The following is a 27,315-nucleotide window of genomic DNA, read 5'->3' as shown; positions in this document are numbered from 1 at the left end:
AACATAAAGCTTTATATCCAGAGTTTGTGATTTATTTGTAATCAAATAATCCCTTCTGAGCTGTTGCTGTTCATGTAAGCCCTGGAGGGCACAACAGTTACATGACTGAAATTATTTCAACAGAAGTTTTCAGCCCTGGAGAGTTTCCATAACTGCAGATTGTTGGAGTCATAAGAATTTAATTTACTACAGATCCTTGCAGTCACAGTTTTAACCTTTTTCATGCCAAGTCCATATTTCACCACCAGGTCAAGATGGTTAAAATTAATGAAACACAACATATTCCATATGATGTATTTTCACATAATACTGTACATTTGAAGGCTGTTGAAGACATAATACTGTAAAGTTGATTTTTTTTGACAAAAGATGCTATAAAATACCAAGCCAAGTGGTTGAAAATATGTCATGTTTTGGCTCAATACCGCTTTTTACTGACTTGTCTGATGGGGAAGTGATACAATTATTACTGTCTGGCAGGAAAAGGGTTAAATATTGTTGAGTTTGATTTTTTTCTGAAAGTGCTAAACACCTAGCTGCAAATAATTTTGTATAGTAATATTCCAAGTGTTTAAGTGATCTGAGTTTCTTTTTATTCCATACATAGAAAGATTGCGTTAGAAAAAAGTACTTTTACTTCATTTCTATCCAATTACCATTACATCCATAGATGACATTTGTTAGTAAAATTTTTCATAAAATTTCACTGACCATGCGTGTTGCCTTGCGAAAAATTCTGACACACTTTTTCTCTTCTCTAAGGCGTTACAAGGCTATTCAAAATAACAGGTTTGCTGACATGGCACTGTCAAACATAGGAAAACACAATCATTTATGAGGTAAAACTGCACTGTGACTGCATGAGCTGGTTCAATTGAACACAGATCTTTTGCAGTGTCATGTCACTTGAAATCAAATGAATAAATGACCAAAGCTTGAATAAATATCATAGCTTTGCCTGTTCTTTGTGCATGGTTGATAAATACCTGCAAAAATTGCATTCAAATTCCATTACCAGCTAGATACTGACACCCCCCTAAAGTTCAAACCCTCTGTGTTTGTTGGTAAAATATATACGTGGAAGTCAACATCTCATCAGGTACCCTACATGTTGAACTGAAAATGACGTTAATGTGTACAATATTCTACAGAACCAAATACACTGCACTGGGAAAGTACAAAGAACAGTTAGACATGGCATGCAACTGTAACAATTCGGTAATGGGCTGGCCTTGGGGTGAATTCTGCATGGTGAGCAGACTACAGTGATCAATTTAACCAGCATCCGTAAAGAGCTTTTTAATAATTCATTTATATTACCAGATATTACTATTGAACACTCTTCGTGATAGGGCCATTTATTTGTAGGACTCTATAACAATAGTCCTGAAGGAAATCGTCCATTGTTTCGCCCGCCGTCAATAAAATGAAACACGCAAATACAAAAGGTGCTAAAAGCCGGTTCGACGCAGCTTTCATAGACTGGTCATAACTTTTATGTATACGATCACAGACGGTAGAAGCGAGATCTCGCTTCTGCTGTCTACGATATGAACTGGTCTCTTTGTAATATCTACGGTACTGTACAACATCCCTTCATCTGAGACTCGCGTCTTTGCCAATCATGGGTGAAAATGTAGGTATAGGTGAGAATGTAATGTCTCCCAAACAGCTTCAACAATGGGAAGTGCCGTCTTTTGAGGAAGGGTCTTCGTACAAAACTCTTTCAGATACTGTTAATTCAGAATGGATTTTCACTGTCACACTGTAGCCTATGTAGTCATGGAGGTCTGTATGCTATACCTCAGTGATATATATAGCATAGCTTTACGACTACTGTACATGTTTGTAATGTCTGTATAACTGCAACTGGTCTGCTGTCTGTCGCCAACGGGTACACACTGTGTGCCGTAGGCTAGCCAGATCAAACTCTCACGACAAATAGCTTAGCTCCTTTGCTGTGCCCGTTAGGCTCTCGATGGATCTAAGCTGCCAGTTTACAAACTTTTCTTCGACAAATTTCAGAAACATACCTGAATGTCATGATTGAGCTCCGTGTCATCCAGTAGTTTTATACCACAAAAATACTCCTTCGAAGATCCTCCGAAACAACTCATCTTCCATGAGGACTATAGCCTAGATCGATACATCTATACCGTGACTAATCTGGCAAAGGCGTGAAAATTTAAGAACAGGCTATTAAGTAACGAGAATGCCTTGCCGTGAAAGAAAATTCCAACCAGCACTCTAGTCGCTGACGATTGTCATGTTGTGTGTTCAAATTTACAATTTGAAAATGTGCGACACCAATCGAAGTGCAAATGAGGGCCAAACCATTTTTGGTTGGGGGTGTACTGCCCTACCGTTTGATCGACCATCGCGCTCTCACAGTCACACGATCGCAGTTCAGGTCGCTGTCCTGTAAGTTTGAATGAGGCCTTGCTGAAAAAAAAAAAAAAAAAAAAAAAAAACTGTACTCGTACTCGGGATTCGTACACACAGGTAGTATTCGATTTTGAAAAAGGAACACAATGTTTGACGTGGTAACTTGTCGCTTGACATTTTCGTTTATCAAATTCTATCTCTGCAAGTTCATTTATTTTCTTTAGGGGACATTCAGTTTAAGGCTGGGGCGGGCGGGCAAAATTAGGAGATAGGGGTCACCTTAAATTTGAATTAAAACTTCAAGGGGATTATGTATTTTTCAAACAGCACAGAGTAGAGGGGGGGGGGGTCACTTGATTTTCATACGAATCCATCCCGTCAAAAGCAGTTTCAGTGTACTATATGTAAAATAAAACAATTCTCTGTATGATTTCCTTCTCTGAAGTCATTGCACTATTATCTGAATAAAAGTATATGTATTATCTGTCACATGAAGATCTTGGCAACTCCATACAGGCTTGTCTATTTGTAAATTGAGCTTGCTGAGGGCAAATGAACAATTCCTATAACTGCCTTTTGTTGGGGCAAGGCAATGATTAGGTACAAGCCATACATTAAACTGAAACCTGGCTCACATTGAAAGGTTCCCCTTGTGCTGTTACATAGCACTACTGTTAACATCTGACCAGTTTTCAGGAAAGAGATACACAAATCTTATCTGGATAAATAAACACAAAGGCTGGAATATAAATGAAAAGTTTCAATGAGTTTCTCAGTTTTTTATGTCAATTAGCGATAAGGAAGAAATACATAAATATACCTTTTTTATATTATAACTCTTAAAATAAATATAAAACATGTGTATATTCTACATGTATATAGTAAAGTAACCTTCAGGTAGCATTATGGTGCAGTGACAGTGATATATCAGACTCGGAGCTTTTTGCCGAGGAAGAGGATGATGATGTTGTAATCCATGAAATTGGAAGCAGCACAAGTGATGAAGATTTTTGAACCTTCTGAGACACAGTATACAGTGTGTACAAGATCTAGAAGAAGAGCAGGAGGATCTTGGAAAAAAATCCCTTTTCCACTAATTTCATATTGTTTCTATGCACTGGTAATGACCCATGTTACAATTTAAAATTTGATCAATACTTATTCAAGCAATGGGGATGGGACGGGGGGTTGGGGGTCATGAAATTTTTGTTATCTAAAAAGGGGGTCATCAATATTTGGAGGCATTGGGTGGGGGTGCAATTACTTTGACTGATGCACAAACAGAATTTGCCGACCAAGCCCCCCCCCACCATAATAAATGGATGTTCCCTAGATCACCAATTTTTAAAAAAACGTATGATTTCATCATGAACATACCAATAGAATGGAGGCTACATGCATCGAGTCAGGCAGTACAGAAAGTGCTTGAACATTTAACCATGTTGAAATGCCTAGTTGTTAACCTGTCAATACAGCCTGCTTGTGTTTGTTGTCCGATTTTGTTGTCATTGATAAATGATTTTTAGTCCAGGGTAAAATGTATCTGTTAACAATGACACTGTATGTTCTCCTCATTGCAGTCTAACAGCAAGGCAAATACTTTGTATTTTAACACACTTTAGGGCGAAGAATAAGGCAGTTTTCTTCTTTCATTAAGTAAAACAATTAAAATATTTAAAACAATTACAGCTTTTGTCCCTTGAAAACAAGCGACAAGTGAATGCAAAGTATTTATGGAAGTTTAAAACACATCAGACATCAGTTCAGGAAACAAATAAAAATATTATGTTTCCATTCGCAGACTTTTGATTTTAAAAGGTGATGGATATTACAATTCCAGATTCACAAATTCTGTAGGCTGCATAGGATAATGCAAAACAAAAAATTATACTTGGGCTATATATTCACTGATACCAATCCTTAAAGATTTTTAGGCAAATACAAGCTTGTACTCTGAACTTGCGAACACGCAGTACATTTAGTATGTAGGAAGAAACGAAATAAAAATGATAAATTGTTCTAGAGGGCGGAAATGTCTCGAAAACAAAATTGACATCCGGGACACTCCGAGTCAGTGATCGCCCTCTCTGCTGCTCCTTTCAAAATGGTGAGCCAACAACACTATACCACTGCATTTATATTTATCTCAATCTCGTCACAGAACTACCATCGAGGATTTCGTTTTACAAAATACCAACAGAGAGCTAACATGGTTTCATAATTTGTCTCATTTTCCCAATGTACGCGTCGAATCGGGTACATATCGACGTCGTTGCTTGTGGTACGTCCATTGCTGACCATTGAGCAATACAAAATGGCGACGATCAATGTTGTTTATAAAGCGTGAACGGCTCGTATCGTGATCAGTTACATCCCAGAACCGTGTACACTGAGTAATAGGAAGCGAGGTTTAGGTCTGTAACTGCTTTTGAAAACGAAGAACTTCTCTTCGGCCTTCTCGGTAGTGTCTCTGTCGGCGGCAGCACAGACTGACACACACACACACACACACACACACACACACACGTTATATGTTGAAATCACGAATGAACAGCATATCCACTTGTTCCTATGACATACGGCACTGCACAGATGCAATGAGCTAGTGCAAATAACAAAAATGCCCATGAAAATCACAGAGTATACACGGCACATCCTAGTAAGACAACCGTACAATTGAAGTTTCAGTAATGGAGGATCATGCCCAATTTCTTTTAAGGTACCATTGTCATTTTATGACAGGGTAACTTATTTTGAATTTACGTTTACACGGTGCTACTAGTACTGGTAGCGAGATCGTGACGTTTACTGATAAACCTCTGTTAAGTGTTATACATCAAGTTCATGTCTGGTCTTTGTTTTTTTGTCCAAGGCCGAACAAGAAGCGCCAAAGAAGAAGCGTACGTTCAGGAAGTACCTTTACAGGGGTGTTGATCTTGATCAACTCCTTGATATGTCAAAGTAAGTTCAACCAATCTTCTTTCAGCTCAATTTCTTGAAATCGGTAGTTCGTAAGATATTTGATTTTACTACAAGATATTTAACTATACCTCCTTAGGAAATACATATAGCAGTGAAATACTCTTGATCATTGATACCCTACAAAGTTAATTACTAATTTCATCTTTGAAAGTGTAAAGGTATAGAGAGAAGCAGAGAGAAGCAGTGTATAAAAACATTATGTAGCAAATATACTACTGATACTTCCGTTGTTTGGACACATCTGAAAGTATCACTGAAAGTATAAAATATACATTTCTGAAAATATAAGGCAGAGGAACGGTTATCTAAAAACTACTAAATATTAGGCAAGTAAAGCAATAGTTTTCGTTTACCTTTCTTTTGTAAGGCACTGTATTATTAAAACTTTCGTGAACCTTATGTGTACGGCATTGTATGCGATAAAGCAACTTCTCTTTCCATGTTACTATGCCTTTACTAGAAAGTATGATGCCTGATCATGGTGGGTTTTCTTTCCATACAGTGAACAGCTTATGGAAATGTTTCCGGCACGTATCAGGAGGAAACTTAGCCGTGGCCTGAAACGAAAACCTCTTGCACTCATGAAAAAGCTGAGGAAAGCTAAGAAAGAATGTGCCTACTTGGAAAAACCAGAGGTTGTAAAGACCCACCTGCGTAATATGATCATTCTTCCTGAGATGGTTGGAAGTATGGTTGGTGTTTACAATGGCAAAACGTTCAACCAGGTGGAAGTCAAGGTAAAATTATAGTATGCAATATCAAACTTCAAAGCATCGGAGCGATATGTGATTGTTGCCTTTGACTCTAAACAATGACATGTACAGAGCCATGGCAACAAGAAATCCTAGCAGTTTTCAATTTCAATCATGTCATCAAGCATTGATGAGATCAGGACAGCATATACATATTGCCAATGTTCATCATTTCCAAGTTTGAACATTCCTTGCTTCTGACCGTACCTGTAAATGGAAGCTGAAGGTCTAAGCAATTATTTTATCAATTTATCTTTGGATAACATTTTCATTTTGAAATTTTATGATAACAGGACAGAGGGTGATGTCCTCAAGATATTCCTCATGAGAAGCAGGGTTTTCCATAGCCCTAAAATAAGAGATGTGACCAATTTACATAACAATGCACAATTTGCATATTCCTTTGTCATGAAAATGTTTCTTTTGATAGGTTATTAACTTATGAATGTATTGCTAAAACAACAGAGAGGTAGCTTAGCCCTCAAAACCCCCCTTGTGGAGCACACTCCATCACGGCTGTATGAAGTACAGCATAACAGAGCAAATAAGAGTGTAACTTCATATTTATTATGTTTATTTCTTACAGCCTGAAATGATTGGTCACTATTTGGGTGAATTCAGCATCACATACAAACCAGTCAAGCATGGAAGACCTGGTATTGGAGCAACACATTCATCAAGATTTATTCCTCTGAAGTAACATGTTTTGTAATATACTAATACATTCACCAGAATAAAAACAGACTTTGGCGGAACGGTTGTGTGTGTGTTATTTGTAGTTTTGTTAGCATGCATCACGAAAGTGAAAGATTTACACCTTTGCTCAAACTTTCATTAAAGAAACTTTAAACCAACCTCTTATAAAATAACGAATAAAAATCAGTGGTCTCCATGCCAATTATGTACCATGGAAACAGGTTACCATAAGTTTACCTGTAATTGTCCCTGTTAACTCTATGGAAAAAAATTAAATTCTCAATTTTCACAAAATTGAGACACTGAAAATTTATATTTACATTGAAAGCTTAAAAATGAGCCCACACAAGTGATAGATCAGAAAATGTCATAATTTCAAAGTCTGAGTGTCTGTCCCTGAGGTGCATTCTGCGTGCCTGGAGTGATCAGAATGAGATTTTAGAAAGATTCATGACTTCAAGGCGAGTCTCAGATCACAATGTCAGGATCCATTAGCATAGAATGCTTTGTGTCATCCATTTTCCAGCAGAAACTGGATGTATACAGGGAGGCCCCACAAGGATGCCAGTCTTTTTTGCATTTTCCTTGCCAAAAAAATTTCACTCGATCTGTGAGGAGATGTTTTGGATTTCTGTTATGAAGCCATATTGTTTTGAAAATTCCAACATTTCAATCCTTTGTGATGGATTTGGTCTTTCAAATTCAGGCACTTAACACACGTGTATTTTAGTGGCAACTTGAACTGAAGTCAGAATTTCAAAGTTGTGCATCCATCGCTAATGTTTGAAAAACGTGGTGTGGTCACTCTCAGTACTTTTACGTAAGTTGCAGTTGATTAAGAATCATCTTATAAAAAAAAATCTCTAAAAGATGCATCTAATAAAGCTTTTATTAAATAGACTTCTGCTCCCAAGGTAGTCAGCAGTGTCAAGACTGCACCTGATTCAAATGAAATGTCAGAGATGTACTGGGTCATTTGATTGTTCGACCTCTGTTGTGTCATATTGATAAAGTGTGATGTCACAAATGCAAATACCACAATCCAATTGGTTGAGACATGTAAATACCGGTGGAATATTTGCAAAATAGCACAGTTGGAACACTCGTGTACTCAATTGGATTAAAGTACCCCTTCTAAGGTAGTGTATGCCTCAAAAATGAAGACAAAAAATCAAGACAAACTTTTAAACATTCTAAAATTGAGAATAAACATCAGGGCTCACTGTGTATGATGGTCTTAGAGAAACAAATTATAGAATTGAAATTCTCAAGATTCAAAATGGCTGACATCTCTGTGTTATTACTGCCATAGGAGAAAATACAATTTTCGACTTCATGAAAACAAGCCGATGATAACCACATCTACTCATGAGATTCAAAATGAGCCCCAGCAAGTGGTAAGCCTAAAAATTATGTGAAAATGTAAAAAGTCTGAATATCTGTACCCGAGGCGCACCTTACCTTGATGAATCATGCCAGACTTTCAATGTACTGTCATAATAAAATTGCAAGAAACCACCTCAGCACCAGGCATACCATCTAGTTGTGATCAGTTCACTCCATACATAAACATCTCATGATATATATATATATATATATATATATATATATATATATATCAGTCACTTGGGATGCCATGTAGCTATGGAATCTACCAATAATAACAGTCTTGATAAAGCTTTGCCAAGCTATTAGCATGGTGAACACCTTAAGGGGTTGGTGTCTCAGACCACCACAAAATTAATTTAGAAGAAAGTTGCTATGAAATGTCAGCAGTCTGAAAGTTTCAATGCAATAGTGTGAAGCGCTGAAACTTTCAGACTGCTGACATTTTAACATCAAAATCATGTCTCATCAAGGATGTTGTCATGCTGCCAACACAGCACAAAATCAGCCCCACACTCACTATTGCAACTGCTTTCATATATGCCATACGCCTTGTGCTGTACACCACAGACACAGGTTTCTCAAAAACCATTCAGAAAAATTTTTCTTAAACTTTGATGGTCACTTTGGCAAATATTTCAGTAAGTTTTTCATTTTGTCAGTAAAAATTTACAAATATTTTTAACTTTGCCTCGAAACTGCTCAATTGATCACCTTGACGTTTGGCATGTGTGTTACTGGAGTTTAATACCAATAAAGTGAGGTCAGCTTTGTTCATTTTTTTGTCTGACATCTTGTACTTTTTAAAAATGATATTCAATCCTTTATAAGCCAATTTTTGGCAAAGGCAAAACAATTATTTGTGCATACATAAAATGACTTCAATTCCGCAAAAAGTTGTGTGACCTTTCACCTCCTTTTTACATACACCAGTATAGTTCATATTTACTTGAATCAAATGACCTCTTGTGGGTATACTGTTATTCACATTCATTTTAGATTATGACTCCAGAAGTCCAAACAACGTTGTTGTCCCTTAGCCTCATGTTTCTAATGTGCTCATTGCTTCTTCAGGCCATGGGATCCACAATGCACGGGGAGCTTGATCTGTTGCACACATGATTGTCACTATATCACTTTGCTCTGTACCAAGGGTCTTGTTAATAACATAGTGTCCAATGATGAAAGTCTTTAATTAGTACTCTGAGAAAATGGGACCACACTGGTATCCAGAGACTTAAGACATGAAAAAGACTGCAATTTCTGTGAAACCATGTGGAGCTCAATCTTGTTTCAACACATAAAAATTCTCCAACTCTGCTCTAATTTAGAACACTTTGCGAACTTGTTCAAGTGCCTTTCAACTCTATGTCTGACTGACGTCCAGCCTGCCTCTCTTAATTGCTTTATCTGGTCAAACGGTCTCATATGAGATCTTTGTTATGTGTGTGCCAGCGGTATCTGCTAAAGTGCGGGCTGCGGGTTGCGGGCTGCGGGTTGCGGGCTGCGGGTTTTTAGAATTATGGCTAGATTTCTAATATATGTAATATGGCATTTAGTATATATGAAATAAAACCTTTAGAAGGTGTCTATTATCAATAATCATGATCAGGTCTATCGTACAGTATCCCTTTTCCTGCCAAGTCCATATTTTCAACATCAGGTCAAGATGGTCAAAATTAATGAAACACAACATATTCCATATTGTGTATTTTAACATAATACTGTACATTTGAAGGCTGTTGAAAACATATATGCTATTAAATTGATTTTTTGGACTAAAGATGCTATAACAGACCATACCAAGTGGGTGAAAATGCGTCATGTTTCTGAAAAAAAATCAAAATCTGCTAAACTAAAAGCGGCGATTCTGAGGACCAATTTATTTGTTCCGAGCTGCCTGGCCATCACAAATAAATTGGGATCTGAAATCACTTTTCTTTCTTGCCATGGATGTGAGTGAGAAATAATACCAGACTGACAAAAAAAATTCGCGCCTCGGAAATGTCGCCACTTATCGCGGAATGAAAATTGTTACATTTCTAGTATCAGGCCATAGGAAGTAAATTCTTTGTTATGCATCTATTCACAATTCGGTTCTAGGGCAACACATACAGAAAATTAAACAATGCCTACTTAAATGCAATGTGTAAGGAAAGATTTGACTTCAAAAAGCATAGAAGTGTTGTGTATTTAAATGCCGTGTATTTTTCATGAAATCTTTAAAAAGAAAAAGACGTACGACAATGGACTTAGCTTACTTTGCCGTTTCGGTTCAACCGAGGTCACGACCACAGAGAACGACATTCCGCTAACATTTTACGCGAGAATTTCAGCGGGAAAAACACGTCGGTGCGTTGACTTATTTTCAGGAATCGATCTAATAGGAATATTTTTGGATGAGTTTGTGTTCTGCAGCTCTCAATAATTGTGTATCTCCTAATATCATGAACATATTCTATGACTTGCACCTGCAGCATGATAGTCGCTCCATATGCATTTAATCCAGCGTGACTATGAAAAGTTTCCTAGGACTATTATCGTGTTCACCACAATAAAATAATTTTAAATGGCATTGAAAACGATTCTGAAAATTGTGCTTTTATCGGCAGTTGAACTAATCTGAAGTGTGAGAAGGGCATGGCATTCTATGAAAAAGTAACAAATTATTAGGCGTGTCGAGTTTCAACGAACCGTTGTTCATCTCCCAGTTCATCTGTGCTGTCAACGATCCGAAACTTACTTTTAAACTATCCGTCCTAATCATTACATAAAAAGTTAATATAGCGAGTTGTTGTGAAATCTTCTTGTGTTCATATTATTACTCATCCGTGTTCAGTCATATCATTTCGAAAGCTTCGATCGGCAGTGCGCTGTGCAACGGCGAATGTTGGATGGGAAATGGACTATTCTGACGTTGGTGGTGCTTTACCAGATGTAAGCTAAAATAACGGCATTATTCAAGAAGTTCACGGCTTTTATTCCATAAACAAATACATCTAGATACTATTTTAGCATTTATTCTATCTACTAGCGAAAATGATACCAAAAATCACACATTTTTTCATGCCCGCAACCCGCAGCCCGCAGCCCGCAACCCGCAAAATAGCGCATCCGTGTGCCAGCATGGACCCTACAGTCTACCCAGTTTACCAAAAGGACATTCAACACTGCTAGCTCTCTATAGTACATGTATTTTGGCTAAAATTAACCTGACTCTAAAAGCAAACAATACATGAAATAAACTGTAAGACGTGCAGGCAATACCCCAAAGTGTTTAAAGTCAATTATGGGCCAGCACAGAATGCAGTTATTGACTACTTATTGCACAGTTGTACTATTGCCAGAGAAATTGTAAACCTTGACAATGCATAACAACTTTCAAGTCCAAGGCTGATTGACAGATATGCCGTCACAATTTCAATTGAATGGCAAAGTTGTAATACCTTTTAGTTTGGAAACCGAACATTATGTTTCTGTTGCAAAAGAATGACAGTGACTCTATTTCTGTTATGTAAATAACTCTTTATTCACTCCAAGAAGAAGCTTGTATCACAATACTCAGAATGCTGCACTACATTCAGAAACAAGTATTCAGGGTGTTCATCAGCTGTTCACTGAAAATTAACTATTTGTTGGCTGAAACATTTTATGACTTTGACAAATTAATGTCTTAATATCTACACATAATAAAACTTCAAAATGGGTCTCCCAGTGCTGTAGAAAACTCAGTAAGACAGGCTTGCTTATGAGGTATTTCATCTCTATGGGCTTAACAGTTTGTCAGTCACGCTCAATTAAGAATTCATTCAACAAAATGAAAACAATTCTGCAACATAAACATGTGGCTTATGATAAGAGTTTGTGGCTTGCTGACACTACAACACCATTGTATGTACATTAAAACAGATAATCTTCAGCTATTGACGGTACCACATTGTTATCTGTTTGCTGCGTTTTATCTTCTTTTGCAACTGTAAGAAGCCATAGAGTAGAGCTTCAGCTGTTGGCGGACAGCCTGAAACAGAGAAAGAGATAGCCTAGATGTTGTAACTGCAGTGATTACTGATATATGAACTGCCTGGCAAGTCAACTGCCTGGACAGGAACAGAAAACACCATAGTTATTCTAGTTTTAATGCACTGATAAACCACTCTTTTGATCTGTATGTGGATAAAATTACACACATCTTGAGAGGTACTACTGTTTCTAAACATGCACTTTGTGCCTTTTTAAGTTCCATTTGATGTAAATTTTCTATTACATGCTAGAGTGTTTGTGGTGCTCAGAGGTGCAGTCTCATGCCAACCATGTGATAACTTGTCCACCACATGTAGACCAGAGATCTGCATGGTTGCATTCAGCTCACATCTTTAGCTGATTTCAGGACCCCTGCACAACTCATCATTGCGTGCTATCAACTTCTCACAAGGCACTAGAAAATGAATTTGAAATTTACAATTTGATATGATATTATACTTTGCAAGATCCTATGATAGTGTCTGGAACATTCATGACGAGTTACAAAGTGAACATTGAGAGAACCTTGCACTTAAAGGTGTATTCAAAATGGAAATGGGAAAAATGCAATGCTGCAGACATTAATTCCATTATTCATATATTAATTAACATTTGTTGAATCTAAAACGTGACTTCGAAGCCTTTTAAGGCCTCCAGGGCTTACTTTCACCATGATTTTGAAATCAAAATCAAATTTTACCATATCAAACAGCTACCCACAAATTGACCCATATTCAATTTTATGATGTTGGGATTGATTTGCTTATATCTGTACAGAATTTCACTGAAAGCAGATGTGTCAAATTTAGTGTTCATTTTACTCTTCTTTCTATCCTAGTATTGGCTCTAAATAACATTTACATAATGATTCTAGCAACACTGATATACTTCGGGCACCACAGCTATGCCATTCTTCTGCCATAATTTTTTGGGTAGATCACCTGGTTCAATTTTTTTTAGAATAAAGGAATTCATACATTGCATACATTCTAAGGACCAACATTTGTGGCACTCTAAAGCTGACCCTATTGACACAGCCAGTTTTAGATTAGCTTTAGTGGGCTAAGCGCACTAACAGTTCAAAAAAGTCTGCTAATACATTTACAAATGATGAAGGGGCCAGCTCAACAGAAAAACTGTCAATTCAATCTTAAAAAAGTGATTGAGGATTCACCACTTTTGGAACAACAGGCAACATCTTTATAACCACTACACAGTGTTATACTTATGTCAAAGAAATGTAACGTTAAGCATCTGTGCAAGGAACTGCTCAATACATTTTTATATTTTCTGTGCATTCATACTTAAAGACTTTCTCAACAGATGGCTTTGAATATTATGATTAGATGCTATTGAAGATATTCTTTAGACCCTTAGGAATGATTTTGAGACTTGTGGATACTGACCTGGAACATAAATATCCACTGGGATTATACGATCACAACCTCTAACCACTGAATAGGAGTAATGGTAATAACCTCCTCCATTCGCACAACTGAAAAGAAAAGCAGATGTCATGTCACAGCAATACTGGGAGATTTTGACCAATCAGAAAGTGTTGATATTTCTGCACAGTTGTATGTAATATGCTTACGTTACATTTGACGTTAAATTGATAATCAATGCTCACCCAAATTTCCACTAATGTGGCTAAACAAAGCTATCATATTATGGTTCTTGACTTGTGAGAATGTTAACTTTCTTCTTAAAATACGATGTTTTATTAATGTAAAAGTATGAGCGTTTCCTATATAACTGCATAAAAACTAGTACGACTTAGTAAAAGTCCTAAAGTACAAAACAACCAACAAAGCCTCGATCTGTTAAATATTAAAAACCAACAGGTGAGAGGTAAAATGGCACATCATACAATTCTTGGCAACAACTTGATTTTTTTATTTTATTTAAACTAACAATTGACGTAATTAGCCCTTTAAGACAAATATTGCAATGTAATTTCATGAAAATGGGGCCAGGCTGGATTAGCTCTCAGTATTATTCCTGGCTCCAACATTGCCTATTTCCTCGTCAGTGCTTAATAAGACTTGTATATTTGTATACTTGTATATTTGAAATTTGCAATAAAGTAAACAATTATATTATCATAATTGGAAAAAGCCTTGATTTGTTATATATTTAAAACCAACAGGTAAGAGGTAAAATGGCAAATCATACAATGCTTGGAGACAACTTGAATATTTTTTTTCGTTTAAATACTCAGTCACAAGTCCTTTAACTTAAAAAAGTTCTGTAGGGGAGAAGGCAAGAAGGGGACAGAACAATGAACATACCTTCCCATTGATACAACCCATCTTGGTTCAGGCATTTGGTCATAGACTTTTCTCAACGCAGGTGCCATTTTGTTTGTTAGAGTACCAGCCACAATCATGACATCTGACTGACGAGGACTTGCACGGAACACGATACCAAATCTGTCCATATCATATCGTGGTGATGCAAAGTGCATCATCTCAACGGCACAGCATGCCAACCCAAATGTCATTGGCCAAATTGAACTCTGAAAAAAATGAAATACCAGATTACATGACATTGATATGTCAATCATACACCTTACGGTTTAACTTCCTACACTTCATCATTGAAATACGTTAGTTTGGGATTTCGTACACCGGAAAATGGGTAAAACAGAAGTGCTAAAACAAAGTCCTCTGTTAATCATATTACACAATTAAACAAAAAACATGTTGCTCTTTATAATTAAGTTATGCATGAAAACAAGCAAAATATATGTGAGTTGGGATTTTTGATTTATCATACATACATCTTCACCACTTCATACAACTTGAGCCAAAAAAATTCAACCAAATATTAAATAAGTCATTCACATGACTTCTTGCTACTGGGTACAAATAAAATTGACATCTTGAATATCCACATCTCAGTAAAACAGAGCATGTGTAATGGTAAAGCATAATTAAAGGCATCTTGAATGTAAACTTTTATAGGATACTAACTCTCTTGTAATTACAAATACATTTACATGTGCAAGATAGCATTACTTTACAAACAGTGTGTCTTGGAAAAAGTCAGGTCCTATTAAAAGCCTTGAAAACATGATACTGAAGTTAGACCAGAATTCTGAGTGGATTTTGTGTTTATGTTTTTTGAGGTCAGAATAACAAAATGCTGAGAAAATTCAAACCGATATAACCATAGTCAAGATAGACATAATATCTTAGAATTACAATATTCAAAAATCATAAACATCACCATAGTCACATTTTCAAGACTAACTTCACTTACCCTTCTGGCCCAATTGGCAACATCATCAATTCTAGCGATCACATAATCTCCTACATTGGATTTCTTAACAGGTGCAGGGGCGGTACTCCTCTGTCTGTATGGCACAACACTGAAAAGTAAAATTCATGATTCATCAATTTATATTTGATATATCCTCCTACTTGCAGAACAGAAGCATACATGACTGTCAATGTACATTTCATTTTCACTTATCAGTAACAAATCCAGCCATTTTTCAAATTTTTTCAAATTACATGACTTCTCAGTACTTTCAACTTCTTCTAAACAAAGCAAGTTCATACAAATGTGATGGAAAAAGTAATCTGATCATTCACCTTGAGAAGAGACATTGTGTTAAAAGTCTCTCTTCTATCGTCGTATTTCTTTGATGTTGAAAAGTAGACAATATTATCTTTTGAAAGCATGATTTTCTAAAATGGAATTTATGTTACAACCTAACTATTCCTAACCTGTAATTGTATGTGATGCAAGTAAGCCATATGCAACACGTAATCAAAGCACATTTGGTTGATACAGCAGAACTCAAACTACGGGGCAGATGAAAGCTTGAGGCTGTTCCATTCTCTTGAAGGGAGTGTTATTCTTTAAGTGGGCATTATTGTCAGTATCATGTCTCCATTCTTACCTTGTGTTTTGTGCTGGCCTGGTTGCTACTGTTTCATTGTGATGTGTCTGTTCATGCAAACATCTTGCTGACTGGGTTACTGACGGTACATGTATCTGCTTTCCGAAACTACCTAACCACACAGGTTTGGTTCCAAGTCTCAAAGCTGGTGACCATGGAATGATATAATAGGAATTAATGATGGCAATCAACATTATTAGGATTTTTTCTTTCAAGACTAAAAAAGAAAGTCTGTGCATGTGAAGCATGTGTCACACACATTCAAAACCTACTTGCTTTGAGCACTTTGTAAACCTAACATCAACTTCAGATAAATACATGTATACCCATGAATCAGTAGGGACCAAATCAAATTAGTATTTCCATAAAGTTTAAAATGGTTATTTCTGACACCATACTTATGCAGTTTGTAGTCATACAATTTCATCAAATTTATGCATGATCACATTTTGCACTACAAATTCAATTGTGTTACTGTTGATACTTTTGCATAAGTTTCACAAAGCAGGTAGTTTGTCAGTGTTCGCGTTTACGCAAAAAATGCATATATTACACATAGGCATTGACTCTCTATGCATTTTTTTCATTGTTATACGTTTTCTATACGCAAAGGAAAACAGTAAAATGTTTCCAAAGCACTCCCCGTGACTGAGCTCTGGAGACAACCAGATGAAATGAGTGCCCGCTTGACATTAAAATTGTTGCAACATTTCTGTCAATCACTCATTTTGTATGGAAAGTTTCGGATTCTCTGGGCATTGTCTGAAAAATTGGCATCGTAGTTTAAAGGCACATTATCATGTCAGCTGTGCCTATGAACTATTTGCTAATTTTCAGGTGAGTGATAGTTTCTGAAACTTATGACACAAAGTGAGTGTTTGACAGAACTCTACTTTCTTTCAACTTTATTCCACGAGTCTGTGAGAAAAATGATTCAGAGGGTCAATCGAAAGACACTACTGGACAACCAAACATGGAGAACATGGAGAAGTGCAGTGAAATTGAACCAATGTCAGAATCCATGACGTATTGTCCTGTACTTGAAATTTCATTGTGTGTGCTCAATGGACACTCTGAACGCATGCAGTCTGCTTGCCATCGCTCGATTCACAGCACAACTGTTATTCTAAATACGCTTTAATTTTTGTCTGGTAAAATTGGACTAAAAAGGAGTATAATAATAAGGTTATTCACAACATACACTTCAGCTTTGTTCTCGATGCTGTGCATCTTTAATAGACAATACCTCCAGCGTATGATATACCGGTACTTGGACATAAATCCCGGTATTTTGTGAATAACCTTATATTATTAATTACTATACTAGGAGTCAAATGTAACTTTTGACGCATTCAATATGGGGTTTATCAGCAAGTTATGCTCTTCATACTCAGCAGCATTCTCTCCAATGGGAGAAAGCTCCCAGTTGGGCTACAAAATCTCTCACCTACTGGGCACAAGACTTCCCATATGACAACACTTTTGACAGAATAGTCATGTGCACTAAACAAAGCACACATGCATTCTGATAAGTGTATAAGTGCATTAAATGCCAAAATCGAAGGTTGGGTTACCATGGTTTGAAACAAATTCACCTTCAGTTTCTGATTAATTTTTTTTTAATTTGCTTAATTGTGTACAGAATTTCCCTTAGAAAGAATACTGTTACCTGAGACAGTACGAACTGTAGATTTTAGTGATACCGCTTGCAAAATTTGTAAAACTTTCGTCAGAATGTTACCCGATGTTGTGTGCAATCATTACTCTACATTGGGAGACTTCTCCCACAAAGGAGACTGTCTCCTGATCAGGGAGGAAACCAAACATCAGCACAACAATTTTAAATTAAAGTTGGCTCCCCATGGGGGAGAATGTCTCGGAGTTTGAACAGTGAGCCTTTCTGTTTACCAGTGCAAAATTTATGCTTCTCTTGACACCAAAAAAATTGCCAATGATTTGGCTAAAAAAGGTAACTTTTTTGACTCGTGTCATCCAGTTCACCAAAATATCATACGGTTTTCACTTCATCAGAATAAGTGAGAATAAATGTTAATTAAAATGTTCATTCTCAACAATATACAACACTCACAGAATAACAGTATAACACTCTCAGTACACAGAAAGCAAAGACATCCCTGTGTACAAAAATGGGCTAGCTTTCATGTAATAATACGTTAAGGAAAAAACCAGAGACTTCACGAACAACATAGTATACAGTACGACTGTTACATTTTATTGAGTTCAGTATTCCATGGCCTACAAATGAGTACCGTGCGATCTGACTGGCCTGGTCATGCAGCAACTACACATACGCAACCTCAATATTCAGCGCAATGCAATTGCATTAACCGAAGAGCAACACATTATCGTTGGAAAATTCATCGCCTCAACAGTAAATTTTTAGCTAGAAAAAATCATTTTCACAAAATACCACGCACTTGACAGGTACATCTTGGCAAAACACACACACATCGTGATAAACTTACCTAGAGTCGCCATCTTGCTTGTGTAACCAAACGAAGACGAGACTGCACGTAGGGTCATGAGCGAGAGGTCATACTGGTGCGAGAGTTTGTACGAGATCGCGAGAGTATCCTCCGTTATGTTGAATGCTATCATATCATATCATCGAAGACTATGCCGAAGATACCAAGAACCTCCGTTCCAAGTGATATTTAATGAGTAATCTTTAATTTCGCCAAGGTATGATTCTAATTCTCACTTTTCACACCGTTGTTTGTACAACGTTGTGACATGCCTTATCAATATCGTGGATGTCTTCTGTACAGTCAGTAGACTGTACACAACCATTGCAATGTAAATCACTATACAAAAAACACAGACCGCAAAACACAATCCGCATTGCATCTAGAGTTACGGGTAGGGGATCGACTTATTATGATCAGGAATTCGAAAGCGTCCGCTGAGAATGAATACATGTACATATACTACTGTAGGATTCTTTATCATTCATAATGCCGTTCCTGTTTTACTAAGGGACTGGTCAGTTTGTTGGGGGGGGGGGGTTGTTGTGGATTATTTTTTGCAGACATCAAGAAGTGGCTGACACCCCCCCCCATTCGAACTCTCGAAAGCAGGGTAACCCCCCCGCGCAACAAAGGTAAAACAAAAGGTGGAATATAAATTGAATAATTCAATACAAATAATTTTTGGGGTATATTTTACATTCAGTCATTCTGTGTTTTTATGAAATTGTTGTCATGTCAGTTGTAAGATAGGAACTCAAAAGTGTCAATTCTAGGTTTGAATACAGTATGTTTAATGAGCTGTGAATGTATTCCAACTCTTTATGTCCAGAACTGTTGTAAGAAAAATTTGATTGTGAAATATTAGTGCATGTTGCTTTCTAATACTGAATCCTCATAGAGAAAACAGAAAGGTATCTGGAACTTGTCATGCTTTTCATATGAACTGCAGATTTCATAATGATTAGTACACATTGCAAAACAGACTTTCTTTACAGACATCAAGATATTTCTGACATATATCTCTGATGTATTAATTTACTGCGCCCGAAGGGTGCGCCGAAAATAATTAAACATCCAGATATCTCTGATATATATATATATCTGATATGTGGAAGTCATGCAGCTGAAGGGATGCTGAAAAAACATGTTTGATATTTTAAAGAAATGCGCCCAAAGGGCGCCCCGAGAAATTTTAAATGTACAGATATCTCAGATATATATGTCTGATATATTTAAGTTTTGCATGAGGCAGAAAAATGCAACTGAATGATGAAATTTGTGGCTGGCTTAATGCATTTTATGCAAGTAATAGCCCGTGTCGAAATTCAAAAAACACTCGGATGCCCCTATTGGGCATTTCAAACATGGTGACCCCCTATCACCAAAGTCAAAAACAGGGTGACCCCCATGAATCCACTGCCCCCTCCCCCCCATGCCAAAGAAACTGACCAGTCCCTAAAACAATTAAAAGTGAACATGAAAATAAACCCTGACAATCAATCTGGGTAAATAGCTAGGTGTAACTTTCGAACTGGAGAAAAACAACTTTTCATGCTATTGAACAAACAGCAGTTTGACCTGAATTTTGTAAGCCGTATAGTCGCAGTGCTTCCCATGCCAGTTAGCAACCACAGAATAACTATGTGACACGGAGGCTTATTATAAAAGGTCAAAGACACCGGTGAATTTCCTATAATTTGAAATTTACCATCATCAATGTAGCATAACACCATGGAGCTAGTCTGTGTGTTCCCAGTGCTATACGGCCTCCACCTCAGCCCTGCTATGGTCCATAGACAAAACCCAAGACATGCAGTCCAGACCGTGCACAAAAAACTACTTTTCGAACTACTTTTGGCCTAAATCAACTTGATTCCAATCTATGCTTATCCGAATCACTCCTCCACTCACTGACTGCAAAAAATATGCTCTCATGGGATCGAAAATCGGTAGTTTGCCAGCGTTGCATGGTCAAGGGTCCACTGGCCGGCCATATCTCCCATAAATGCTATTAGTGCAAGATGCGAGGTATAATGATATTCAAATATGCAGATTACATTAATGAGCATTGTTTCCGTATTAAAATTCTATGCTAATGACCCTTAATCAATGTGGAATATTCATGTACCTCGGATCTTGCATTGTATACATAAATGTATCTAATGGCTGGCCACTGGGCCCTTGACCATGCATCCCTGGCAAACTAATGGTTTGGGGCATCACAAGAGCAAAAGTTTTTTGCAGTCTGTGAGTGGTTGAGTAATTCATAGGACAGAATTGAGTTGTTGATTTTGGCTGAAAGAAATAGTTTTTTGTGCGCAGTCCAAATTAGGACCGCATGTTGCTGGTTTTGTCTATGGACCTTAGCAGGGCTGAGGTGGGTCAGGTCGACTAACACCTGGAACACAGCATTGTTTGCAGGGCTTGTCTGTGTGCTATGACATGGGAGTACTGGTAGAGGGCCAGGAAGCTTGCTCACACGTGAACTTCGACTTTTGCCAGCTCTAATACTTTGATGTTGTTTTTTTTTAACTCATCTACAATAGTGTACCCAATGTGATTATTTTGCTGTTATTTATGTCGCTATTGTTGGCATCATGATCATGAACTGTAAGATTTATGCTTTTAAACAATATCAAAACATGAAAACAATAAAAGTCTCACTCAGCACACTGTACATGTATGGACATTGACACTTTTAATTGCAACAGCACATTACATTTGTGTTTTTGATACTTCTGTACTAATGTGTTTTGATCTCTGAATCCAACAAAAAGCTAAATACACTTTGTCATCTGTAACATTTATCTCTGTTATAGGTGCAAAGGAAATGGTGAAGTGGACATAGAGCATCAATATTCTGTTACGTGAGGAGAGTGGTGAAGTACTTAAAAGATACGAGACCAGAGTCTGCAATTCTCAAGGATTGGAATGGAAGGTAACAGTACAAATGAGCTTCATCCAAAAGATGAAGAAGACAAATATGCAACTGCAGTGTGTCTGTGTTATTCCAAGCTTTCAGAGGACACATGTAACACAAAGCCAGCTGCCTCATCCTCTACTCTACACACAGCTAATATGGATGACAGACCATTACAGTCCAACACAGTGCACATTGACCAGATGATGCCAGAACTAGGCCCTCAAGTTGTTGTGATATCAAGAAAAGATGATGGGTATCAAATCTGTAAAAATACCAGTATTTTAAATGTGAATGAAACGTATGACTCGCCAAGTCATGAGCAAAGACGTAATGTTAATGAAGTTGAGGAAAAATGTGTCCATGAACAAGATGAAGGAGACAGTGACACTTGTGATGATGATGACAATGATGGTGTTGATGATTTTGATATTGGTGACGACGATGACGACGATGATGATGATGATGATGATGATGATGATAATGGTAGAAATCGTCATGAAAATGACGAAGACACGAGGCATCAAGTCCAAAAAAGAAATAGTGAAAGGAAAGTGTGCATCAGAACAATATCATCACGTAATGTAGAGACTCTAACAAACATGACAATACAAAATGTCATGCAGACCACCAGTAACATGTCAAGCTCTCGAAGTCGCTTGAATTCACAAAGGGAGTTATATGTGCTGTTGATAGCTGAGAGTATGGTAGATAACGCAATCAACAACGTCCTTGAAAGTCTTGGCATGTCACCTCCGGGAGTAAGAAAAATAGTAAATGCTGGAATCACCACAGCCATTCGACAGCAAGGTTTGAGACTTAATGCAGGAAGTACATCCAAAACACAAGATGGTGGAACATCATCTCAAGTTGTCTCCAAGAGAAATGAGCACACAGCACTCTTGTCACACAGGAGAAGCCGCGCAGATGTCTGTAGTAGGCTTCTCATTAATGCATCACAAATAGGTACACCATGCCATGTTCACAGTGACCACGGTCAGACATCTGCAAAACCAGGTGCACAGACAGTTGTTGATGCCAACTCAGAGTCTCAACCTGGAACCAGTCAGTCATTCCAGCAATTTCAAACATCTGAAATAGAAAAACATGGAGAAGATGGGAAAACAAGTGACGACAGTACAGTTAAGACACAGTTGAAGTGTGATTCTGATTCAGGTCAAAGTGATCCCAAGGGTAAGAGACTTATCAATGGAAGAAAAAGAAAATTCCGGAGAAGAGAACCAAGTATGATTCCGTGTAAAAGTATGAAAACTACAAAGAATGATGACAGTCATGGAACTTCATGTGAATCAGAAATGTTTTTCAAACCCTTACACATTGAAGATTCTGACGGCAAGAAAGAAGTGGATACATCAAGTGGCTACACAGAATTAAGTGATCACCGTGCTGCAACAAGTGGTGTTTACTCACAGAGTTGTCAACGTACTACTACTAGTGACATTGCAACAAGCGTTGTGTCTGAAAAAACACTAGAGGGATGCATTGATCCTTGTTTCAAAGATGTTGAAGATGAAGCCTTAATGTGTGCCATAAATGAGCGAGGTCTTTTCATGAAATAATCCTGATAATAACACTATTGTTACTCTTTATCTACATTGTACCTAGATACCTAACCAAAATGTCTGGTAGTGCATGAAGTAGAGGCCTGCTATTTGTCATTTGTGTGCATATAGTCAAGACTTCTCATGTTGTGAGAGATTTGGAGTTAACTGTTCACAAAGCTGTATTTACATGCAAATATATTGTCTACTCTTTCAGATTATAAGGTATACCATAAGATATTTTACATCTGAATTCACCTGCCATTTACACAATTTGATGTGACCTTCACAGTGTTTTCTTTCAGTTGAAGTCTTTCTGCTGGTTCTGTTTTCCATGCAGTTGTGTGTGCGTCGTGCACAGGCATTAATCCCATGATGTGCATGATTTGCATCATTGAACCCCAAAGAAAACCCAAACACAAGCGTAGGAAAGTACAGTGCACTTGATATGCAATAGCAGCCATGATGATGTCTTCCTCAATGTATCGGTACACACATGCCAGCACAACTTACATTTATCAGCTGTACAAGACTGATACAGAGCATTGTGGTTACAAGTAAGAAAGCAACTAAAAATAGCAGCAACACATCCTACTCTGTACGCATCCCGGCAGAATGGTAGAAAACATGTGATCAAATATGTCACATGATTGTTTACAACTCCAAATCTAACAGAATGGTTTCAAATTTGTCGTAATAAAGTCTGAATATTTTGTTTGATCACAAAATGGATGAGGATCATATTAACAATCCTTTCACAATTACATGTACTATGCTGTTCATCATAGGGGACAAGATAAAGTGTGTCAGAAGAAATTAGGATGGTAGGCTCGGAAGTTTAACTAATACAAAAATATATTCAAACGGCACTTAAAGAAGCTGCTGAGATTTCCACGCCCTTGTCATCTTTAAAAAAATCTGAACAACACTACAATGATTGCATATCGGCCAAATTCCTCAGATTTTTTACCCTGAAAATTTCAGTACTTGCATTTCTATTGAGATGGTAAGGCTTCAGTCACAAGTATACATGTATTGTGTAATAATCAATATTTAACACCAATTTTCTTTGCTCAAGGAAACGTAGAAAACACATTGAAACTTTCAATGAACAATTTTCAATTTGTTATTCATGGAAAGTACCTTTGTGAATAGTGTGTATTCCACATTATACAGTAAAATGTGCATAATTCACATATTCCTGGATATCAAAAGCATGCCTATGTGAAGACTTTCTGTCAAGACTTACTTTTACGATTATACTGTGCAAATATACCAGTCATTTTCAAATGATTTCATTTGCTTTGTAAGAAATTCTTTTTCAACATGCATCCATAGGTGAGACAAAGTAGAAACTGACAATTTTACAAATTCATCTACAGTGTCACACCTAAGTGGTGTTGAGTATATTCCTTCTCCCATCCCTCCATATGTTCAGCTACAGTCAGATGGGAAAGGATTGTGTAATTTATGGCAGACTAATTCCACAGATGTAAAAAGAATCTATTGAAAAGCACCATGCATTGTGAAATTCTTGTAGGTTCATCTGATCTAAAGTGAAGAACATCATCCGATGACATTACATACTGATTGTCACCATACTAATCATAACCAGAGTCATTAAATAAAACTTTGTCACTGCAACAAAACATGAGTGAATTAATGCAGCACACAGTTTATTTTAGGTTTACGTTTAGTTACATCTGCTTTAAAGCTTTTGACAACGTCCAATAATATTCTTCTTTTTGAACAATGCAAATTATCTGACAAGGAAGATGACTTGTTTACTTGCTTGCAAAATGTGAGATCATTGTTAACCTTGATGTACCATACTAGCAATGTTTCACAATATGAATATCTCATGAATTTTCTGAATTTTCAATGTGTGTTTTGTCAGTTTGTTTCTCTGAATTAGACAAAAACATTCACAAACCAGAGATAAGACAAGTTTTATCAGGTTTTCTCATATTTAATGTAATTGAAAATTCATGACAAGAATTTGATGTGGAAACATTTACAGGGAAGATGACTAAGGCAGACTCAAACACAATAGACTCTGATAACTACCCAGTTTACAGTGATTTATATAGTCATGGCAAATGGTTGCTGTGCAAACTTGATGTTCAATTTCTAGATGTACTAGTCTGAATAGTTGGTTTTGTAATGCACATTTCTTTTTATTTCTTAATATTGTTGCCATACCTACAAGTACACAATGATCTCATAATAAACTTTGACTCATATATCTGTCATTTGGTGTTGTAAGTTTCATTATTTATGTTCCAACACTCAAAATGACCATAACTGCTGATAAGACGTATGCAATGTGATTTCTGGATTATGGATTATTAGGGGGTATGTTCCAAGCATAGTCAATTACACAGATGTGGAAAACAACTATGGATTACTGTAGTCGTTACAATGTCTTGTCCATATGATGATGCACATTCCCATATGTGTGCCATGTTCAGCATCAGAGTCTCCCTTTCTGGGCTTTCCAGTCTACAACGCCAGCACGAGTAACATTCAAGCAGATAACGCTCTCCACTTCTCTCCCTGGGAAGTCCATCCAGTTGTTTCATCCTCCACATTGTCATCTGTCATCACACTGCCCACATTCCCATATGTGATGATTCCAATATGTGATGCATCCTATGCTACAATCCCCCTTTCTGTACAATCTACATCTGAGCGAGTCCATTTCAGATGACAGACCAATCAAATATGAAGCAGCAGGCACTCCACATCAAATGATCAGTTCCCACTACTGTTAACCAAGGTGGTCGTCCCATCGTGACCATACAGTCAGATGCTCTTTCAGCAGCGTCATTTTGCTACGGGCATCTGATCGTTAGTGCCTCCATCGGACGTTGCATTTTCTTGATTATGCCCATGTCTCATTTTGTCACACCAGTCATAGCGGTTGACTTTCACAATTTCAATGCACTGTCACTGTGTTTCTTTCATTCGGTGCACTATTTTTCAGACTTTTAAATGCTCAGCATTATTGACTGTCTTAGGTAGGTAGCGCCCTTTGTTTTAGGCAAGACAGTTTTAGGGTTATTTTCCCTAGTACTGGCGTTTCGGTTCGAAGATTATCTTTGCAGTTGTGAATTTGCATTTTCAAACCCATGGTAACTTCTACAATCTTTGCACTTTTCATATGATGATATATTTGTAAGAGTAAGACGTTCTTTTTCTTACACATTGGTTTAGATTCAATGTCTTGTTCTCACCAGGGCTTCATGCCTCTTTGCCAGACAGTATCACTTCCCCATCTGCTAAGTCAGTAAAAAGCGGTATTGAGCCAAAACCATAATGTATTTTCACCTATAGCGGCTTTAGTCTTTAGCTTTAGTCGGTAAAAATCATGTTTAAGGTATCTCTGTCTTCAGTGACTTTCAAATGTTCAAGTCTTTGTTAAAATGCACCATATGGGACATGTTTTCCTTTACTGGTTTTAACCAACTTAACCTGATGGTGAAATATGAACTTTGCAGGAAAAGGGTTACAGGATAGTGTATTAGGTTTCTTGCTAAGGGGCCTGTTCAGTTTTTACGGCCGGGGGGCCGGCAAAATCCAGGGGGGGGGGTCATCATAATTTTGGAATCCAAGAAGGGGGGTCATCACTTTTTCACTCGTAGGAAAGGGGGGGTCACCACATTTTCAAAAACATAATCCTACAATAAAGTCCACTTTATGCCATGGCCATGATTGACCCTCTTTACCGGCGGGCCGCCTTCGGCGGCCCAATACAATAAATATACTTTATGTATTACTCATGACCCTCTTAGCGGGCAGACGCCTTTGGTGGCCCACTCCAATTAGGTTTACTTCATGCAATGGCCATGATCGACCCTCTTTACCGGCGGGCCGCCTGCGGCGGCCCACTACAATAAATTGACTTAGTTGTAATACCCTATGACCATCTTAACGGCCGGACCCCTTCAGCGGCCCTGTTCAGTAAAGTTTACTTAATGCAATGGCCATGATTGACCCTCTTTTTACCAGTGGGCCACCTTTGGTTGCCCACTAGAATAAAGTTGACTTTACGTAATGGCCCATGACCCTCTTAACCGGAGGGCTGCCTTTGGCGAACCACTCCAATTAAGTTTACTTTATACAATGTCCATGGACATAAGTTGTCTATGGAAATGAGTTAAAAATTGCCTTACAGTCGTCCTAATTAACAGACGTTTGCATGGATGTGGCT

The 27,315-nt window shown here is 37.4% G+C and overlaps 4 protein-coding genes across 7 annotated transcripts in view; 2 read left to right on the top strand and 2 right to left on the bottom strand.

The window, feature by feature from the left end:
• The window catches only part of LOC139121935 (band 4.1-like protein 4), a 51,190-nt gene extending 48,879 nt beyond the window's left edge, over positions 1-2,311 (bottom strand). For 2 of the 3 annotated variants that reach the window (XM_070687264.1, XM_070687265.1), the window contains exon 1: positions 2,034-2,305. In XM_070687264.1, the coding sequence (XP_070543365.1) occupies positions 2,034-2,117 (84 nt within the window). In that variant the 5' untranslated portion in view covers positions 2,118-2,305. Of the gene's footprint in view, positions 1-2,033 lie in introns of all 3 variants that reach the window. The other variant, XR_011549369.1, reaches the window with a different exon arrangement.
• On the top strand, positions 1,610-6,874 carry LOC139121938 (small ribosomal subunit protein uS19-like). Of its 2 annotated transcripts, none has more exons than XM_070687267.1 (4): positions 1,610-1,636; positions 5,258-5,346; positions 5,870-6,104; positions 6,706-6,874. In XM_070687267.1, exons 1-4 carry the CDS (start codon positions 1,625-1,627, stop codon positions 6,817-6,819), a joined length of 450 nt encoding a protein of 149 aa, XP_070543368.1. In that variant the 5' UTR covers positions 1,610-1,624; the 3' UTR covers positions 6,820-6,874. The 2 variants fall into 2 exon arrangements, with proteins under 2 accessions (XP_070543368.1, XP_070543369.1); XM_070687268.1 differs by lacking the exon at positions 1,610-1,636 and adding an exon at positions 4,431-4,492.
• Positions 6,875-11,705: 4,831 nt separating this feature from the next.
• Positions 11,706-18,736, bottom strand: LOC139121933 (NADH-quinone oxidoreductase subunit B 2-like). Its single transcript, XM_070687260.1, has 6 exons — positions 18,618-18,736; positions 16,132-16,276; positions 15,486-15,594; positions 14,513-14,739; positions 13,628-13,716; positions 11,706-12,219 (listed from the first exon to the last, which is right to left on the bottom strand). The coding sequence occupies exons 1-6, from the start codon at positions 18,673-18,675 to the stop codon at positions 12,122-12,124; spliced, it is 726 nt and encodes a 241-aa protein (XP_070543361.1). The 5' UTR covers positions 18,676-18,736; the 3' UTR covers positions 11,706-12,121.
• On the top strand, positions 18,702-25,354 carry LOC139121932 (uncharacterized). Its single transcript, XM_070687259.1, has 2 exons — positions 18,702-18,834; positions 21,440-25,354. Exon 2 carries the CDS (start codon positions 21,552-21,554, stop codon positions 23,118-23,120), a length of 1,569 nt encoding a protein of 522 aa, XP_070543360.1. The 5' UTR covers positions 18,702-18,834; positions 21,440-21,551; the 3' UTR covers positions 23,121-25,354.
• Positions 25,355-27,315: the final 1,961 nt, after the last annotated feature.

Source organism: Ptychodera flava, chromosome 21 (assembly GCF_041260155.1).
Source record: "Ptychodera flava strain L36383 chromosome 21, AS_Pfla_20210202, whole genome shotgun sequence".
Classification (NCBI taxonomy): Eukaryota; Metazoa; Hemichordata; class Enteropneusta; family Ptychoderidae; genus Ptychodera; species Ptychodera flava.
The sequence above is the reverse complement of the archived record's forward strand: the minus strand, read 5'-3'. Positions and strand labels throughout refer to the sequence as shown.

What these genes read in the sequence shown, in the direction of transcription:
- LOC139121938 (XM_070687267.1), top strand. An exon ending in CAACTCCTTGATATGTCAAA is followed by an intron (nt 5,347 to 5,869) that starts GTAAGTTCAACC and finishes CTTTCCATACAG; the next exon opens with TGAACAGCTTATGGAAATGT. An exon ending in TCAACCAGGTGGAAGTCAAG is followed by an intron (nt 6,105 to 6,705) that starts GTAAAATTATAG and finishes TATTTCTTACAG; the next exon opens with CCTGAAATGATTGGTCACTA.
- LOC139121933 (XM_070687260.1), bottom strand. Translation starts at nt 18,675, where the DNA reads ATGACCCTACGTGCAGTCTCGTCTTCGTTTGGTTACACAAGCAAGATG. An exon ending in AAGCAAGATGGCGACTCTAG is followed by an intron (nt 16,277 to 18,617) that starts GTAAGTTTATCA and finishes CATGGTCACCAG; the next exon opens with CTTTGAGACTTGGAACCAAA. An exon ending in AGTGGATATTTATGTTCCAG is followed by an intron (nt 12,220 to 13,627) that starts GTCAGTATCCAC and finishes TCTCTGTTTCAG; the next exon opens with GCTGTCCGCCAACAGCTGAA.
- LOC139121932 (XM_070687259.1), top strand. Translation starts at nt 21,552, where the DNA reads ATGGAAGGTAACAGTACAAATGAGCTTCATCCAAAAGATGAAGAAGAC.